This window comes from Muntiacus reevesi, chromosome 3, assembly GCF_963930625.1.
Source record: "Muntiacus reevesi chromosome 3, mMunRee1.1, whole genome shotgun sequence".
Classification (NCBI taxonomy): Eukaryota; Metazoa; Chordata; class Mammalia; order Artiodactyla; family Cervidae; genus Muntiacus; species Muntiacus reevesi.
Genome location: NC_089251.1, coordinates 190,739,424 through 190,757,581, shown reverse-complemented (window position 1 = coordinate 190,757,581; position 18,158 = coordinate 190,739,424). Strand labels below are relative to the sequence as shown.

General features: G+C 36.6%; 1 protein-coding gene across 1 annotated transcript in view; it reads left to right on the top strand.

The window, feature by feature from the left end:
• Positions 1-18,158, top strand: part of LAMA2 (laminin subunit alpha 2) — a 673,037-nt gene that overhangs the window by 248,629 nt on the left and 406,250 nt on the right. The window contains exons 6-9 of the mRNA XM_065931349.1: positions 3,595-3,684; positions 5,361-5,478; positions 11,090-11,268; positions 17,904-18,003. Of these exons, the coding sequence (XP_065787421.1) occupies positions 3,595-3,684; positions 5,361-5,478; positions 11,090-11,268; positions 17,904-18,003 (487 nt within the window). The remainder of the gene's footprint in view (positions 1-3,594; positions 3,685-5,360; positions 5,479-11,089; positions 11,269-17,903; positions 18,004-18,158) is intronic.

Sequence of the window (18,158 nt, the reverse complement as noted above, 5' to 3'; positions counted from 1 at the left end):
GGACCTCAGTTGCGGCTCCCGGGTCTAGAGCACCAGCCCATGGTGTGATGCATGGGCTCAGCTGCTCTGCCACGTGGGGTCTTCCCAGCCCGGGCATTCTTTACCACTGAGACGCCAGGAAAGCCCTCAGGCATGTTTCAGATTCTAGTTTTCCCCGCTCCTATCTGGCGAGAGAGGCCCGGGAGCTGGGAGTCCTCAGCCACAGTCCTGGCTCTGCCATCCAAAGCTCTGCGGCCTTTGGGGCGCGCCTGCTCCTCCCTCAGTCGTGTCTGACTCTGCACCCTGCGGACTGCAGTCCACCAGGCTCCTCTGTCCATGGGATTTCCCAGGCAAGAATACTGGAGTCAGTTGCCATTGCCTTCTCCATAATTGTCTGTTAAATACTTAAAAAAATTAGTTTTCGGTGGAGGAATGAAAGACTAAAATTTCATGGACCTTCCTTTGTTTAAATCCAAGCTCTGGGCCACTTATTAGATGTGTAAGAAATATCAAACTTTTTAACATTTCTAAAATTTAGTTTCCTCTTCGTACAGTGGAGCTCATACTGCCTAGTTTATTCTCTTGATTTTGAGGACAAAGTTAGTTTTTCCACACTTTGGGTGATCTGTACTACTATTATAATTGGCCTTGTGGGCTTGTAACCCACGCTAAGAAATGCATTTTATGTCATGACTTAGTACATACACACACACACACACACACACAGGCAGACACTCACACCACATCACATCCTGATAAACTTTAATATGCACGGAATCAACTGGTGATGTTGTGGAAATGCAGATTTGAATTCAGTAGATCTAGGACAGAACTGAGAAACTGCAATTCTAACAATTTTGCAGGTGATACGGATGCCACTGGTCCATGGACCATTTTATCTAAATAAATAATTTAGTTTCATGCTTCTTTAATGAATCACAATCCACTTCTAGTTCAAAAGAATACAGATATTAGAGAAAAAACTGATTGTATACACTTTCATTTTCCTTTATGAATTGACTATCAGGAGAGAAATGGTTATAGCATCCTTTCAACATATCAGTGGAAACAGAAGCTAGTAGAGGTGTTGTTTACAAACAGGAATTTGAGAGATTATGACATAGATGATCTGCTCAGGTTCAGTCAGTTCAGTTCAGTTGCTCAGTCATGTCTGACTGTTTGTGACCTCATGGACTGCAGCACGCCAGGCCTCCCTGTCCATCACCAACTCTCAGAGTTTCCTCAAACTCATGTCCATTGAGTCGGTGATGCCATCCAACCATCTCATCCTCTGTCGTCCCCTTCTCCTCCTGCCTTCAATCTTTCCCAGCATCAGGATCTTTTCAAATGAGTCAGTTCTCATCAGGTGGCCAAAGTATTGGAGTTTCAGCTTCAGCATCAGTCCTTCCAATGAATATTCAGGACGTATTTCCTTTAGGATGGACTGGTTGGATTTCCTTGCAGTCCAAAGGACTTTCAAGAGTTTTCACCAACGCCACAGTTCAAAAGCATCAATTCTTTGGCGCTCAGCTTTCTTTATAGCCCAGATTGCTATGAGTCATAACTATGCTTCCTCCTATCCATGACCCACCAGTTTCTCTGGTTTATATCATCTTCCTTATATGCATGTATACAACCAAGACAGTATTAGCTAGAGACTCAGTTCAGTGGTAAATCCGTAAATCAAATACAGGCAAACAGAATATCTACAGTGTGACTAGACGCAAAGGAGAAAGGCGGATTGTAGGGAGAAACTGAGATTGTTCTACAGAGACCCTACTGGGCTTCAGCTGTTGCCACCAGTTAGCAAAGTCCTGAGCCTGCAGACTGAATATTGAAGGGCTGTGCTTTTCACAAATATGTGAGGACTCCTCATACATTTTCTCATTGCTTAACTTCCTCACACCTAACTTCTCCATCATTAAAAAATAACTTTTAAAGTCTTATTGTCCTCATACAACACATGTTGGATGTTTTAGTGCCCTTTCCAAACTTGAAATAATTTTGCCTTGCGTTATATTTCAGTCTATTGTAAATTGTCTTCTGCAAAAGTAATCATTATTTTACAGCAACGTTTAGATTCTTCACTTATTAAAAAATCACTTTTAATTATAATTTTGGCATGACTTAAAAATATACACCAAGGAAGACTGAATAATTTTGAAGTGAAATTTAATCTTTCCTGACAGTATATCTATCAAAGAAAAAATCAATGGAAGAAAACATGTTCCTTTTATCATCTTTTGCTGAAGGCAGAGAGAATGTTGGGGTGCACATTTAATATTTATAACTTCATTGTATATGAACCTTTAAAATAGTGCAGTAAAATTCAACATATAAATATGGTTTTGAAAGTACTCAAGTTCTGTAAACACTACATTAAATTTAAATATATAAAAATAGGATATTGAATTTTAACTCCTCTTCATGACTTAGAAATGAAGCATTACACATATATATTTAAAGCAAATGTTGCAGTTTTAAAAACATCTACAAAACTTCTGTATCAGCTTTCTGAGCAACTATGCCTAGTTGTATCTGTATTATTAGGTGATGAAGTTAGTGAAAAGCAGAGTTTAACATCTAAATTAAATCTAAACTTCCTTGCAAATTACAACAGTGTGAGGTATAAGTTTATCAAGTCAGATAAAGTAACAAAAATATTATAAAAGATACTGTATATAAACAGCAAAAACAGAAAGAAAAAATATTTTGAAAAGAAGTAAATTAGAAAAGGGAATTTGTAGTCAGGGAACTCAGACTTGTATCCATCTATTTATTCTCACTAAATATGTGTTTGTGTGTGTTTAGTGTAAATAATTGGAATAATAGAACTATCTACAACTGTGATGGCTATTTGGATTCCACAAGATAATATGAAGTACTTTCACAACTATAACTTGTGATATACAAATTTGTGAAAATTTTTAAATTGTCCTGTTGTATAAATTGTGAATAACCTTTCAAAAATAGCTAGGTAGATGAAGATAATTTGAGGCAGTCCTATGTTAACCCAAACAGGAAGGTAATTGCATAGACATTGTAACAGAATAATGAAGAAATAGTGTTCTGCACATCCAGTTTACTCCTTGCATTATATTAAACCAAACTTGTAGTTAATTACTTTTCATGTGCTTCTTGATGTGCTTAAGAAATGTGTCATCATGAGCACCATTTCCCTTACATTGGTTGATTCTTTTCAAATTCATTAAGTAGAACAGTCTACATATGATTCGTGAACACTGGCATTCCTAAAATGATGATAAAAGAAGTTTTCTGTCTTTGAACTTTTATGGAGAATTATTCTCCTTGCTTCCCCTCACCCCACAACAATTTGCTTTCAGTAATAAATGCTCCAGCATGGAGTTTGTGTACTGTGCAGCACTCTGTGCTGTTATGGGAAATAAATTTCTGAAATGTCCACCTAACATAAGCTATAGAGGCATTCTGCCCCTGGGTTTCAGTGTGAGGAGCTACTGGATATTCTTGTGAGCCTTCAGTTGTTCTCTAGAGCTTCCAACTAAGGGTAGAAGCATAAAGCCAAGTTTTTAACTGAATGCTCCTTTCACCTTGCAGTAGTCTTAACAGGATTTCTCTCTGGATTGCTTTTTGCAGTATTACTACTCGGTCAAGGATATTTCGGTTGGAGGGATGTGCATCTGCTACGGTCATGCCAGGGCTTGTCCACTTGATCCAGTGACAAATGTATGTATATTTTTAGGCTGCTTAGGTAAAATGAAGCTCTGAACTGTAAAATGCTTCATGAGAAGCTTTGCTGGCAGGGATGCTATAAATGGGTGTCAGGTCCCCACTTAGACGGTGTAACAGAAAACCATGCCAGGGTGAAATAAAGCTGGCAGTTAGGATGATAGACTTTGAAGGGAGCCATTACAGTATCAGAAAACAGATTAGTTTTTTCCCAAAAAGGCTCCAAACCAGTCCATCTATTTTGAAACCTCTCTAGCTATGACAGCCTGCTATATGATTTAGCTTTAGAGAATGCCTGTCATCAATCAACCTGTTTCTTTTATGAATTTTCATAAAAAAAAAATTAATGCAAACAAATGAAAAATGTACCTGGAAGTAAATATAAATGACCATGGAACCAGAGACCGAGGTTAGATGGGGCAGTGAGGAGTAGAGTGAAAGAAAGTTTTCAAGAGGGCTTGAAATCGCCAGGTCAGAAAGCGCTGGAATGGTTTTGGGTTGCATTTTTCATTAATGACAATGTATTAAGTGAACATAACCTAAGCAAAGAAGATGAATGAGCGTCCATTTTTCTCAGGCATAAACAATCTGATGAAATACAGAATCATCCACTTTATGTATGGAAGAACTATTTTGGATAGTGAGATCACTAGGTAAACACTTTTTCCTACTGCAACTGTAATACAAATGATACTTCTTTCAAAGCTAGTTTTCTGAGTAATGCATCATAGTATTACCTCCTAGGGAAGATTCAAATCCCTGGCATAGTTTTCTTCGCAAGGTTGTGGTCCTGCTTTCTGCAGGGTGTGGGGACTGTCTATCAGATGTACTGATGAGCAGTATTTCCCAAGATTTGAGAACCTGCACAGCAGCCTTGGAAGGACGGTTCCATGCAGTGAAAAAGACTGTACTCAAAACCCTTGTGGACAGGCGATGCAGGCTTGGAGTATTAGATTCCTGCTCTATCCCCGCCTCTCCACGCCTAGCCATCTACTCTCTCCCCTCTTCCTATGCTAATTGCTGACAGTCAGTTCACTTCAGTCACTCAGTTGTGCTCGACTCTTTGCAACCCCATGGACTGCAGCACACCAGGCTTCCCTGTCCATCAACAACTCCCAGAGCTTGCTCAAGCTCATGTTCATTGAGTCAGTGATGCCATCCAACCAACTCATCCTCTGTCACCCCCTTCTCCTCCTGCCCTCAATCTTCCCCAGTGTCAGGGTCTTTACCAATGAGTCAGCTCTTCAGATCAGGTGGCCAAACTATTGGAGCTTCCACTTCAGCATCAGTCCTTCCAGTGTTAATAGTACTTTGATGGAAACCTTAAAATGGATACATCCAACCCAGAAAACCTATGGATCTCAGGAATTAGAGAAATGATTCTAATCTTCAAGACCACTCCTGATTGGACCTTCATTCTCTGCTCATCTGAGCCCAGTGATTCCAGTACCAGCCTGAACCTCCCTCCCAAAGCTGGTATTGATCAAATATATTCACTCCCGCTGCTGGCACCTCTTCCTTCCCAGACTGACAGGAGTTTTAGATTTTGGTACAGAGGCTCCATGTTTTCTCTTGTCTTCATTCTACCTTTCAGGAGAAACCCCTCATTTATGGTTCCAAAGAATGCTGAAAGTATGCTTCCCCACCCTGCCCCCCGCTTTTTTTTTTACTAGAAATCCCGCTGTGAATGTGAGCATAACACGTGTGGTGATAGCTGTGACCAGTGCTGTCCTGGATTCCATCAGAAACCTTGGAGGGCAGGCACTTTTCTGACCAAAACTGAATGTGAAGGTATGTTCCAGACAGGCCAACAGCATTTGTTAAATCTTCCTTTCCTGGGGCGCAGGTGATGTAAACACACGCTGACTTCAGGTGAACTCATATGTCAAATTCGTATGCATTTTATCCAAGACAGTAGCGGTAAGCTCTTTAACTCTCCTGGTTTAGAGTTTTCAAGATTTTATTTTTTTGACAAATATTTACAAAACACTCATGAATTTACCACTGTGTGAAAATTATGAGAAGTAGATAAAGCCATAATGTACAGTTACTGTTATCAGGGGTGAATCTGAAGCTTATAGCATAACATATATAAACTTCTGAAAGTGTTCGTCACTCAGTCATGTCCAACTCTTTTGTGACCCCATGGACTGTAGCCCACCAGACCACTCTGTCCATTGGATTTCCCAGGCAAGAATACTGGAGTGGGTTGCCATTTTCCTTTCCTGGTGATCTTTCTAACCCAGGGATTGAACCCAGGTCTCCTGAATTGCAGGTGGATTCTTTACTGTCTAAGCCACCAGGGAAGCCCCCATATGAACTTCTGCTGAACTATAAATCCAAACTAGCCAGAAATCCCAATTTAACTGAATTCAAATATTGCCATTTTAGTGAATCACGTTTAATGAATCACACTTTTTTTTCAGTTCAGGAGGTGTATATGGCTTCCAGCACAGGCTTGGCTGACATTTTAAACTAATAGTAATAAACTATTACTATTTTAGTAATAGTACACACACACACACACACACGCAGAGGGAGAGAGAAATGTAAATAAACATACAGTAAAACCTACTGGATATAGAGATTACCCTTCTAAATAGGTATGTTTATAAAATGGTTCTCAAACCAGTATAGCTGCAGATTTTCTGCCTGTTCCCCTCTTATATAGTTCCTCCCCTACTAAATAGCTTTTGAATACCTGTCATCTAATAAATGGAAAAAACCAGAGGGGAGTGATCATACCCTAAAGCTTAGACTCATTTTATTATCTAGGAAGAAGGAGGCCCCTGATTCATTAGTTATACTTATTAAAGGGTAGTGTTTGGGGACAGTAGTTGTGAAGAATAGTAGAGAAGGTAACAGAAATGGGGAGAAATCACACGTGTGGAGAAAGAATATTTATTTTAGTAATATCCATTAATATTTTCAATGTGTGGTTTCACATTAATAGTAATATAAAATGCTAATATTAGAAATAGTATCAGGGACAATCATTGGCATAAACTGTGCTATAGTAATTATTGGACAGTGACAACCAAGAGCGCGCCAGTAATGAGAAAAAGCATAAAAACAACTGGTTATTTAAGCATGTGCCAACAAGCCCTCGTTTATACTTTGATATTGGATGTTATCATTTCTGAAAACAACCCATATGCCCAGTTTTTCCTGAAGGGAAATACCCAAGAAACATAACAGATGACTTACATTGTCATCTGTAGCCTAGTCTTGCCAACTGTCCCATCTTGGTGACAGGGATGCTAAAGAAAGCTGTGTTTCTGGAGATCTATTCAAGCCAAGGTGGGATCTAAAAACAAAAAATTCTGCTGAACTATAAATCCTAACTAGCCAGAAAGCCCGATTCAATTGAATTCAAATATTAGTGTTTTAGTGAATCAGTCCCAATCACATTTTTTCAAAGTGTCTATGGCCTTCAGAACAGGCAGAGATTTTAAATAATGGCAACTTTATATATGAATTGAATAAAGTGTATCTATCGTGTATCATGTATCAGACATGATTGGTCCTTAAAATTATTGAATCATAACAGGCTTTAATCATAAAATATTTCCTAACTATACATTATCTTTTCAGCCTAAGATTCTGCATATACTATCAATGTCTTGAGTCTCTGTTTTCTGCCCTTAGCTCTTTTGCTTTTTGATTTGTGTCTGGGTGCTTGTGAAGATATTTTGGGTTAGAAATCAGTCATTGTTCTGAGAGGTACCTGGAGAAAGGGGGCCCCACTATGCAGTGGTGTAAAGGGGTAAACCTTGACAGCATTGGAAGTCCAGCCTTTGTTTTTATTCCTCTACTCCCAGCTCCATTCCTGATGATCCCTCAGGATCTCCACAACTTCTCCCAGTTGAGAGTAGACTTTCATTCCTAAAGCTGAGTTTAAGTTGAATGACACCATGAATATCTCTTCTCAAATTTCCTTACATTTAATAAATTTCTCTTCTGCTTGTGGAATATCAACAGTTACAGGGGGGAGTATCATTTGAGGGTAGGGATTCCTCCTGTTGTCTCTGACCTTCTATCACACAGTTATCATAATGCTATGTTAAGTGGATCTGCAAAACTCTTTACCACTCTCCACTAATATGTATCTGTTTAAACAAAGAAATGGAAAGGATAGATCAAACTTATTAGCCATAGGGATAGACAAAGCAACACAGAAGGAAATTTCCACTTGCCGCTGTATACATTTTTAAAAATACTGTTATTATAAAACAATTTTATCTTTCTTTGTGGGAGAGATGGGAGGTTGGATTTCCAAACTGAAAAAAAAAAATAATTTAAAAAATCTACAAAATAAAGATAGGGTTTTTAACCATAAAACCTTGTATATATAGTGCTTTTTGTGATATATATATTTGTAAGAGTTTATATGAAAATTTTAGCTTCCAAGCTGAGTAGTGTTCCAGTCACTTCTGAAGATTTAGAAACACTTTCTGCAACACGGCAAATCCCTCTTTAAATGAATCACTGTTGTTTAGTCACAACTTACAACGATTGTATTAAGTTGTGTCTAACTCATTAGAAAAGACCCTGATGCTGGGAAAGATTGAGGGCAGGAGGAGCAGGGGACGACAGAGGATGAGATGGTTGGATGGCATCACCAACTCAATGGACATGGGTTTGGGTGAACTCCGGGAGCTGGTGATGGACAGGGAGGCCTGGCGTGCTGCTGTTCATGGGGTCACAAAGAGTCGGACACGACTGAGCGACTGAACTGAACTGGACTCTTTGTGACCTCATGGGCTGTAGCCTGCTAGGTTCTTCTAACCATGGGATTTTCCAGGCAAGAATGCTGGAGTGGGTTACCATTTCCTGCTCCAGGGGATCTTCCCAGTCCAAGGATTGAACCTCTGTCTTCTTCATTGGCAGGGAAATTCTTTACCACTGAGCCACCAGGACAGCCCAACCTCCCATCTCTCCCGCAAAGAAAGATAAAATGAATAATTTCCTTCTAATTCACTTGAAATTTGGATTTTATCAATCTAGCTTATTTGAGGCAGGGTCTATCTATAAAGTGCAAAGAATATGTATTCCATTGCTAAGCCTATACTATCAGACAGTTTCTATCATGTGTCATGAACATTCAATGAAATAACAAACTGCTGATGGCCGGGTGTAAAATGGTTGTTTGTGAGTAGGTACTCTCTGGGTCCTCTGAGGGTTTAGATGGAAGATATGCAGGTCCAGGACCTTTAAACAGCAACCAGAGCTGTAGGCAGAGGGCCCTCATATGTGGAGTGTACACTTCTCAAGCATCAGTCTTTACCTGCCTTAGCTCATGGTTATAAGTACAATCAGCAATACAAGTTCTAAATAATGTGAGAATAAATTTGTATTCCTCTGCATTTCTCTGTAGTTACACTGGTAGCAGAAATCTTGACAGTTTCTTGCAATATACTTTTACAAGAAGATTTTTAAAAATTCTTGTGCGTTGTCCTAAAGATATAAAACTGCATATCATGCCTAGTGATTTATGTTTGTGATTATATACTTCCCTAGAATAAAATTTGAAAACTCTCCATTAATACAGCAACAGTGCTATATCCTAAATCAAAAGTCAACAAACTGAAGAAGCTATTTGCAACAAACTGGACAAGGGGGAAAATATCTACTGTATTAAGAGATCCTCCATAGCAATAAGAAAACTTTTTTAAAAAACTGTTAAAAATGAGCAAAAATTGAGACAGGCATTTCTCAGGGAAAAACTTTGACATAACCATATAAAGAAATTGTCACACTTTTTATGATTAAAAAAGTATCCATTAAAACAATAAAAGTACTTTTTAAAAACTTACCAAGATGTTCTTTCATTCACTCAACATATGTTTGAATGCTTACTATGTCTAGGAGCTGAATTAAAAATGTTGATAATACACAGTGTAGGTGAGGCTGTGGGGAATCAGTTTTAACATGTCTGTTGGAGGGAAAGTAATCTGATATAGCATTTTTAGAGAGAAAATTTTCAAGTTAGTTAAAATTAAAATTCTAGTCCCTGGCTAGAAATTGCGCTTGCAGGAATTTAATCTGTAGATGTACTCGGATTCTCTATAGAGCCTCTTATAATCCTTGTCATTAGCTGTTTAGTCATTAAGTGGTGTCCAACTCTTTTTGTGACCTGCTACTGATATTTACGGGCTTTCCAGGTGACACTAGTGGTCAGGAATCCATCTGCCAGTGAAGGGGCCATTTAGAGACACAGGTCCACTCTCTGGGTCGGGAAGATCCCCTGGAGGAGGACACGGCAACCCACTCCAGTATTCTTGCCTGAAGAATCCCATGGACAGAGGAGCCTGGCGGGCTATGGTCCATAGGGTCACAAAGAGTTGGACACGAATGAAAAGAGGATACCCAAATCCAAGACTGGCACAAAATAGCATGATCTCATAACTGAACAAATCAGCTCTCCTCTTGACCTGATTACTTTGCACTAATTACACATCTTTTTTCTCTTATTAGATAACTTTTGAAGGGATTGTGGTAGAGGCTGACCCTAAGACTCTGGAGCCTAACTTCAGAGTCTGGCTTACAATTCTGATTTGGGGACTTTTTTTTACAAGTGATGGGTTAGTTGGTAAGTCGTATCCAACTCTTGCAACCCCATGGACTGTAGCCTGCCAGGCCTCTCTGTCCATGGGATTTTCCAGGCAAGAATCCTGGAGAGGGTTGCCATTTCCTTCTCCAGGGGATCTTCCCGACATAGGGATTGAACCCGGGTCTCCTGCGTTGCAGGCAGATTCTTTACTGACTGTACTATATCTAAGCCTGCTTTACAAGTTATAGGTGGTTTTCTTTTTTTTTCTGCTAAATGCAGATGACAGAGCTGCAGTTCTACACAATCCTCAGTTGGTCAAACTGAGGGATGAGAAACCAAGGACAGGAAGGGCTGACTGCAAAGTTACACTCCAGTTTTGAATTGTGCAAAGGGTTGACATCCCTGTGATATTCAAAGATCAAATGTATATACACTAAACATCCTTCTTTACCCATAGGGTCTAATACAGAGATTCACATATAGTAATTATTCATCACAGATTACACAAATGTTAATTATTCAGTGTCATACTTCGATAATAATCTGTTTGTTGTAATAGGAAGCTATAGGTTGAATTATATGAAATATCAGTTTTGTAAGATAAAATCCGTCAAATATTGGCAATTTCATACTATTCAGTTTAAATTATTTGTCTTAAGTTCCATTAATGTATATTTATTAATTTGTCTAATAGATTCATGCACTTTCTAGGCATATTTGTATTGGCTTTGTATGTATATACATATCATATAATTTGCTGTATGGTATACAAATCTCTTATGTAACAAGAATTATTTTTATATATATCTGAAGTCTGAAAGTTTATGAATTTATTTTTCCCTAATGCAGCCTGCAATTGTCATGGGAAAGCTGAAGAATGCTATTATGATGAGAATGTTGCCAGAAGAAATCTGAGTTTAAATATCCATGGAAAGTACATTGGAGGGGGTGTGTGCATTAATTGTACTCGAAACACTGCTGGTATAAACTGTGAGACATGCATTGATGGTTTCTTCAGGCCCAAAGGGGTAAAGTATGCTTTTTCTTTCATGAAGTATTATTTTGGATTTTTCAGACTGAGATGTATTACAGGGAAAAATAATTTTGATTGCTTCTTTAAATACTTGAACTTCAAACTTCAAAGGTGACTAGAAATATTTCATAATAGAAGCTGATATAAATCATTGAGGATGTGATATAAAATATTACCATCCCTCCGCAAAGTCCCATGGTGACTCAATCCAGTCAATCCTTACCCCTAGGCAAACTTTGTTCTGATTTTTAAAGCATAAATTAGTTTCCCTTTTAGTGAATTTTCTAAAACTGAAATCGTAAGTTCACAAAATTTTTGCTCTTCCTTTCACTCAATGTAACAAGTTTAGATTTACCCATGTTGTACACACTGATAGTTATTTCTTTTTTAAAAAATTTTACGGAGTACTCCTCTGCATGAATGTATCTTACCTTTTAATCCATTCTCCTATGTATTTGGGTCATTTCCAGTTTTTGGTTAGTTCCTTCAAATCAATGTTACATGAGTCTTTTTGTGGTCATGTGTTATTAACCTTGTGTGTGTCTAGAGGTATAATAGTTGTTTCATAGAATTAGATGTATGTTTGACTTTATAAGATACTGCCAATGTTTCATCAAGTTAATGATACTGTTTTACCTGTTCACCAAAAATATATGTGAGTTCTACTTCTTCCATCTCTCTCTAACATTTGGTCTTAACTGACTTTTTGAAATAATCATCCTAGTGGATGTGGGTGTAATGGGTCTGGCAAGTCGGTACTAGGCTGTCACTAAGTCAGTCCTATCAATGTTGAGTGCTACAGCACATCTTCTGTATTTTATGTAAATTATGTAAATTTTGAATTTACAGCAGTTTTTTTGTACTAAATTTATTTTAAGTACCTGCTGGCTATTCCTGTATCCTCTCTTGTGAAGTGTTTCTTCAAATTTCTTCTTTTTGATTCTAGAAAAGTCGTAATTTTAAGTTTTAGGGCTGTGGCCCATCTCAAGTAAATCTTTGTGTGGAGTGTGAAGTAATGATTGAGATCTACATATTTCACCTGTTGTTCCAGCATCATGTTTTGAAAAATACTTTTTTTTTCTCTTTCAAATTGTTTTGATCCATTTTTTGAGGATAAGTTGATCATTTGGGTTAATATATGGAGCCCCAGTTCTGTTCTGTGGATTTATTTTTCCATCCTTGTGCTCACAGCACACTGTCTTCATTACTAGCTGGTTCCCATGACTTCAGAAACACTTTATGTACATCATTATAATTTATTTAAAATAAATTTTAAATCTACACTGTGATTTGTTCTCTATTGTTTAGTTTCTAAGTATTTGGGCTTTATTAAGTCAGTCCAGTGTTAGTCACTCAGCTGTGTCCAACTCTTTGCAAGCCCATGGACTATATCCCTCTAGGCTCCTCTGTCCATGAAATTCTCCAGGCAAGCATACTGGAGTGGGTTGCCATTCTCTTTTCCAGGGGAGCCTCCTGACACAGGGATCAAAGCCAGGTCTCCCGCATTGCAGGCAGATTCTTTACCATCCGAGCCACCAGGAAAGTCCCATGTATTAATATTACTTACTATTAAAATGGAAAATTTATATTTTGTTTTCATTTTTTATAGATGTAATCACTAAGAAACACAGTGTAGCTAAATAAGTAGACAGAACTGGGAGGGAATTTGTTATAGCCCTGTACCCAATGTATTATGGTCTTTTTTGGATTTCATTTATTCTTATGAGAAGGCAGCCATCATTTGTACTTCTGTTCTTCTGTATATAAGGTGTCTATCTTCTCTAAATGATTTCAAGATATACTCTTTTTTTCTCTTTTTTTCATTTATTTTTATTAGTTGGAGGCTAATTACTTTACAGTATTGTAGTGGTTTTTGTCATACATTGACATGAATCAGCCATGGATTTACACGTATTCCCCATCCTGATCCCACCTCCCACCTCCCTCTCTCCACCCCATCCCTCTGGGTCTTCCCAGTGCACCAGCCCCGAGCACTTGTCTCATGCATCCAACCTGGGCTGGTGATCTGTTTCACCCTAGATAATACACATGTTTCGATGCTGTTCTCTCAAAACATCCCACCCTCGCCTTCTCCCACAGAGTCCAAAATTCTGTTCTGTACATCTGTGTCTCTTTTTCTGTTCTGCATATAGGGTTATCGTTACCATCTTTCTAAATTCCATATATATGTGTTAGTATACTGTATTGGTCTTTATCTTTCTGGCTTACCTCACTCTGTATAATGGGCTCCAGTTTCATCCATCTCATTAGAACTGATTCAAATGAATTCTTTTTAACGGCTGAGTAATATTCCATGGTGTATATGTACCACAGCTTCCTTATCCACAAGATATACTCTTTATATTTATCTTTTAGCAACCAAACCATGTATTGGCTATGGCCCCTAGATAAAATTTGACCCATGGCCTATACTTGTATGGCCTGCAAACAAACAAAAAAAATGTTTTTCTTTATATTTGTAAAAACTTATTTTAAAAAGAGGGGGAGGAGGAAATGAAGGGAAAGGGAAAGGAGATGGGGCGAGAAGACAAAGAACAATCCAATTAAGAAAAAGAGCAAGAAAAAGATGGGACAAAAGCTAGGAGGAAGAGGAGGAGGTGAGGAGGGGAGAAAAAGAATAAACAGACCTTAGATGACTTACAAAACCTACAATGTTGCTGTCTAATTTTACAGAAAAAGTTTTCCAATCTTGGTTAGACCATGTTTGTCTAAATGTGGCTTTCTCTGTACGTATATTCTTGGTTACTAAACTTCTTGTAATTATAAATTGAGATTGCTGCATTTTGGAAATTTTAGGCCATTATTTCTTGACATATTTTTTTTGAACTGTGCTCTCATCCTTTTATGACTCCAGCTACATACAGGCCAAGTTGCTGGACTGTGCCTATAGGTTACTGAGGCTGTGATAATTTTTTTTTTCTCTTTCTTTGTGCTTCAGATTGGATCATTTCTATTTATCTGTAATTAGCTATACTACTTTTCTGCATGCCATCAGTTATCTGTTGCTAAGCATATGCAGTTAATTTTTCAACTTTATAGAGTGCTTATATTTTTTTATAGTTTCCTCCACTCTGCTGAAAAAAATCCATGTATTCACTCATTATAAAACTTATTACCTTTATGCTCTCTTCAGCCTATCTAGAGACCTATACAAGTCCTTGTCTATTAATATTGGGGCACCTCACTGTTTTTGTTGACCTGTTTTTTTCTTGAACAAGTACCATGCCTTAGTTTTTCTCCTCATGTCTAGTAATTCATGATTAACACAGGAAATTTTGGTTGATACATTATAGTGACAAAAGATTCTGTTATCTTCTTCTGAAGATTTTTGGATTTTGTTTCAATTTGTAGTCAGCTTACTGACTAATTACTATGAAACTGGAAGCTTGGTTTTATACTTCTCTAGAGCAGATTAATAGAAAACTAAAGGTATGTATCTAAGCTTACTTGGTTGATAAACAAATTTCTATTTAGGTCATATCATGTGAACTAGAAAGTCTATTCAGGTCATTCAGTTTTCCTGATATTGCTTTCCAGTGGGCCCCTTGGAGTCCCCAGAATTAATGTGCAATTAAGGAATCAGTTAAGAATGGAGGGATATATATATATGTAGATTTTGTTGTTACCCTTATATGAACATGAATCTCATCTAGTGTGTTTTTTCTTTCAAATCTCAAATCCTTCTAATTTCTGCATGCTTTTGATTATTCTCCCAAGCCCTCAAATATTTGACTTTTTATATTTCCAGAATTCATCATTGTCATTTTAGGATGTGTTGGACCTATTAAAGACACTCTGCCATTATTAAAACTGGAAACTTGATCAAGTTTTTAATACGACTTATGAAGTGAATCTGAATCTAGAATTTTATATTTTAGCACATAAAAATATGTATGCTATATTTTGTGCTAAAAATTCAAGTACTTCAAGTGTTTAGTATTTGAGTGAAAATTCCTTATGTTTTTATGAAGATATAGAAATAAAATTTTTGTACACTGTAAATTTTGTATCTTAAAAACATATATCTGCATTATTAAAAATTATTACCCTAAAATCTAATTTTAGATATATCTACTAAGTACATATATTTAAAAATTAAAACATATATGTATATATATGCTTATGGCCATGCTTACTTTGAGAATTAATTAGTAATCTTATTTTAGTAAAATTAAAAATAAAGTATAAAGTAGATATATTTATAGGATATCTTATGTTAGAAGGTTTCCTTTGCGTCATTTCTTTTTAGATCCCACATATAAGGGATGTCATACAATGTTTCCTATTCCTCTGTCTGACTCGCTTCACTCAGTATGACTCTCTAGGTCCATCCATGTTGCTGCGAATGGCATTATTTCAATCTTTTTAATGATTGAGTAATATTCCACTGTATATATGTACCACATTTTCTTTTTCCATTCCTCTGTTGATGGAAATTTAGGTTGCTTCCATGTCTTGGCTCTTGTTAGCGGTCCTGCAATAAACATTCGGGTGCATGTATCCTTTCAGATCATGTTTTTCTCTGGATGTATGCCCAGGAGTGGGATTTCAGGGTCATATGGTAGCTCTAATTTTAGTTTTTTAAGGAACCTCCATACTGTTCTCCATAGTGGCTGTACCAATTTACATTCCCACCAACAGTGTAGGAGGGTTCGCTGGAAGTTCTCCTGATCAGCAATCTGATTCAAGCAGATTTTCCCAATTACTGTAAGGAAGGATAATAAATTAAGAGGCTTTGGTTTACTCAAGCTCATCATTGTAATCATAAATTATATTCATAAAAGCTAAGAATTTATCCTAAAGAAATTTATTGCTATATATCCCCATCGAGGTGTTTTTTTGTTTTGTTTTTGTTTTTGGTGTTGCGGTTCTCTCTTGGTTAGAAGGTCCTCCCAATTCTGCCCTCAAATTGCTACTCACATCAAGCTCAAGTCTAAATGTCACTCTTTCTGTGAAAGTTGCTTGTCTTCATTGTGTTCATACTCCCTCCTCTTTTGCTCCAGAACTCTCTTCTCTGTGTCTGTCTTATCACTTGGCACATTCTACTTAATCAATATCTTTCAAGTCTGCTTTTCCAGTAAGCTTCTTTAACGCAGAAAGCAGGCCTTACCTATCTGGGCTTTGCACAATCCTTTCTTCACAATAGAAAGTAAATGAATGAGTATTAAATAATGATTTTGAACCTGATCTATGGACTTAGAAGATTGAGTTCTATCAGATGTGTGAATATTTTTCTGCTTATGACACTTTGACCTATTAACAATCAAGTTTTCATTATAAATTAAATCTGGATATATATACATGTAAACTATATTTGGGGACTTCCCTGGTTGTTCAGTGGGTAAGACTTTGCTGCCTGGCCTTGCAGGGGTTGCAAGTTCAATCCCTGATCAGGGAGCTAGGATTCCACATGGCTTCTGGCCAAAAAAGCAAAACATGAAACAGAAGTAATACTATAACAAATTTTAAAAAGACTTTAAAGACGGTCTATATCAAAAAATAAAAAGCAATATTTTATGGGAAATAGATTATATACATAATTATATGTATATTCAGCAGTATTTTAGTATTTCCTAGGCAAAGAATTTAGTTGCTTTTTTATTCTTATCCTATTGCATCTAGAAAATAAATCTTTATATATGGTATATTGGCACAGTCTAGGTTTGTTTAATTAAAATATTCTAACGTTAAAAGCTGCTTGTTGTATTGAGTATTTGATATACGTGAGAAATCTTATTAGATAGTTTCTGTTCTTCCTCTTAATGTTAATTTAATAACATCACTATGATTGCTATTATTAATCTCATATTACCAGAAGGTAAAGTGCAGGAGATTGTGTAGTCAGTAAGTGACTGCAGTGGAATGTGAGCTTAAGGCTTCCTAATTATAGAACCTACATTCCTCTCCCCAGATTATGCTCCCTCCTGAGAAAATCAAAATTTTAATGTAAATATTTAAGACTATGTTTTCTCAAGCACCAAATTTAATTAGTTGTATTGTGATCAATGTGAAAAATGTTTTGAAAATTAAAAATTTTGGGGAAATTACTAATTTTGAACTACATTGCGATAAAACAAAATAGTAAGGAAGATTTTATCATGGAATGTGTATTTCTCTTACATTTTCTATATAAGCAAACATTGCTATTTTGTTTCTTATGATGATAATTGTGATTATAAAAGAAAGAGGTACATTCTAAAATATGTACAGATTAAAAGACTATTTGGAATTTTCTTTAAAAACTTTGGCAAAGAATAAAGCATGGTGAAAGTTATATGGTGAAATTCTGATAATCATTGAATCTAGGTAACAGTTACATAGGAGTTTATTATATTATTGTCTTTACTTCTGTATGTCTACTTAGGAGAAATGGATTCTGGCAATTTTGAAAATATAGCAAAGAAATTTTCTTATGGATTATTTTCCAATATAGTTTCTTATTGCATATCATGAAGTTGTGAAAATAGAGTAAAGAATTTTCTTATATTGTCATTTTCTCAATATAACATCTTACTATATATCATTAAAATGATCTCTAAAGCTTACTGGATCAAAAAATATTAGTGTTTTTATTACAGTTGACCTAAAGCAATTTAATATTTTTGTTAGGTATCTCCAAATTATCCAAGACCATGCCAGCCATGCCATTGTGATCCAGTTGGTTCCTTAAATGAAGTCTGTGTTAAGGATGAAAAACATGCTCGACGAGGTGAGAATTTGGTAGAGGGCCATTGTTCTGATTAAAAATTAAAGTGTTTGTTGCTCAGTCATATCCAATTCTTACATCTCAATAATTACGTTTATGTTTATACTTTAAAAGCAAAAGAGTTGAATTGTTTTACATTAGTTATACATGTATATGCA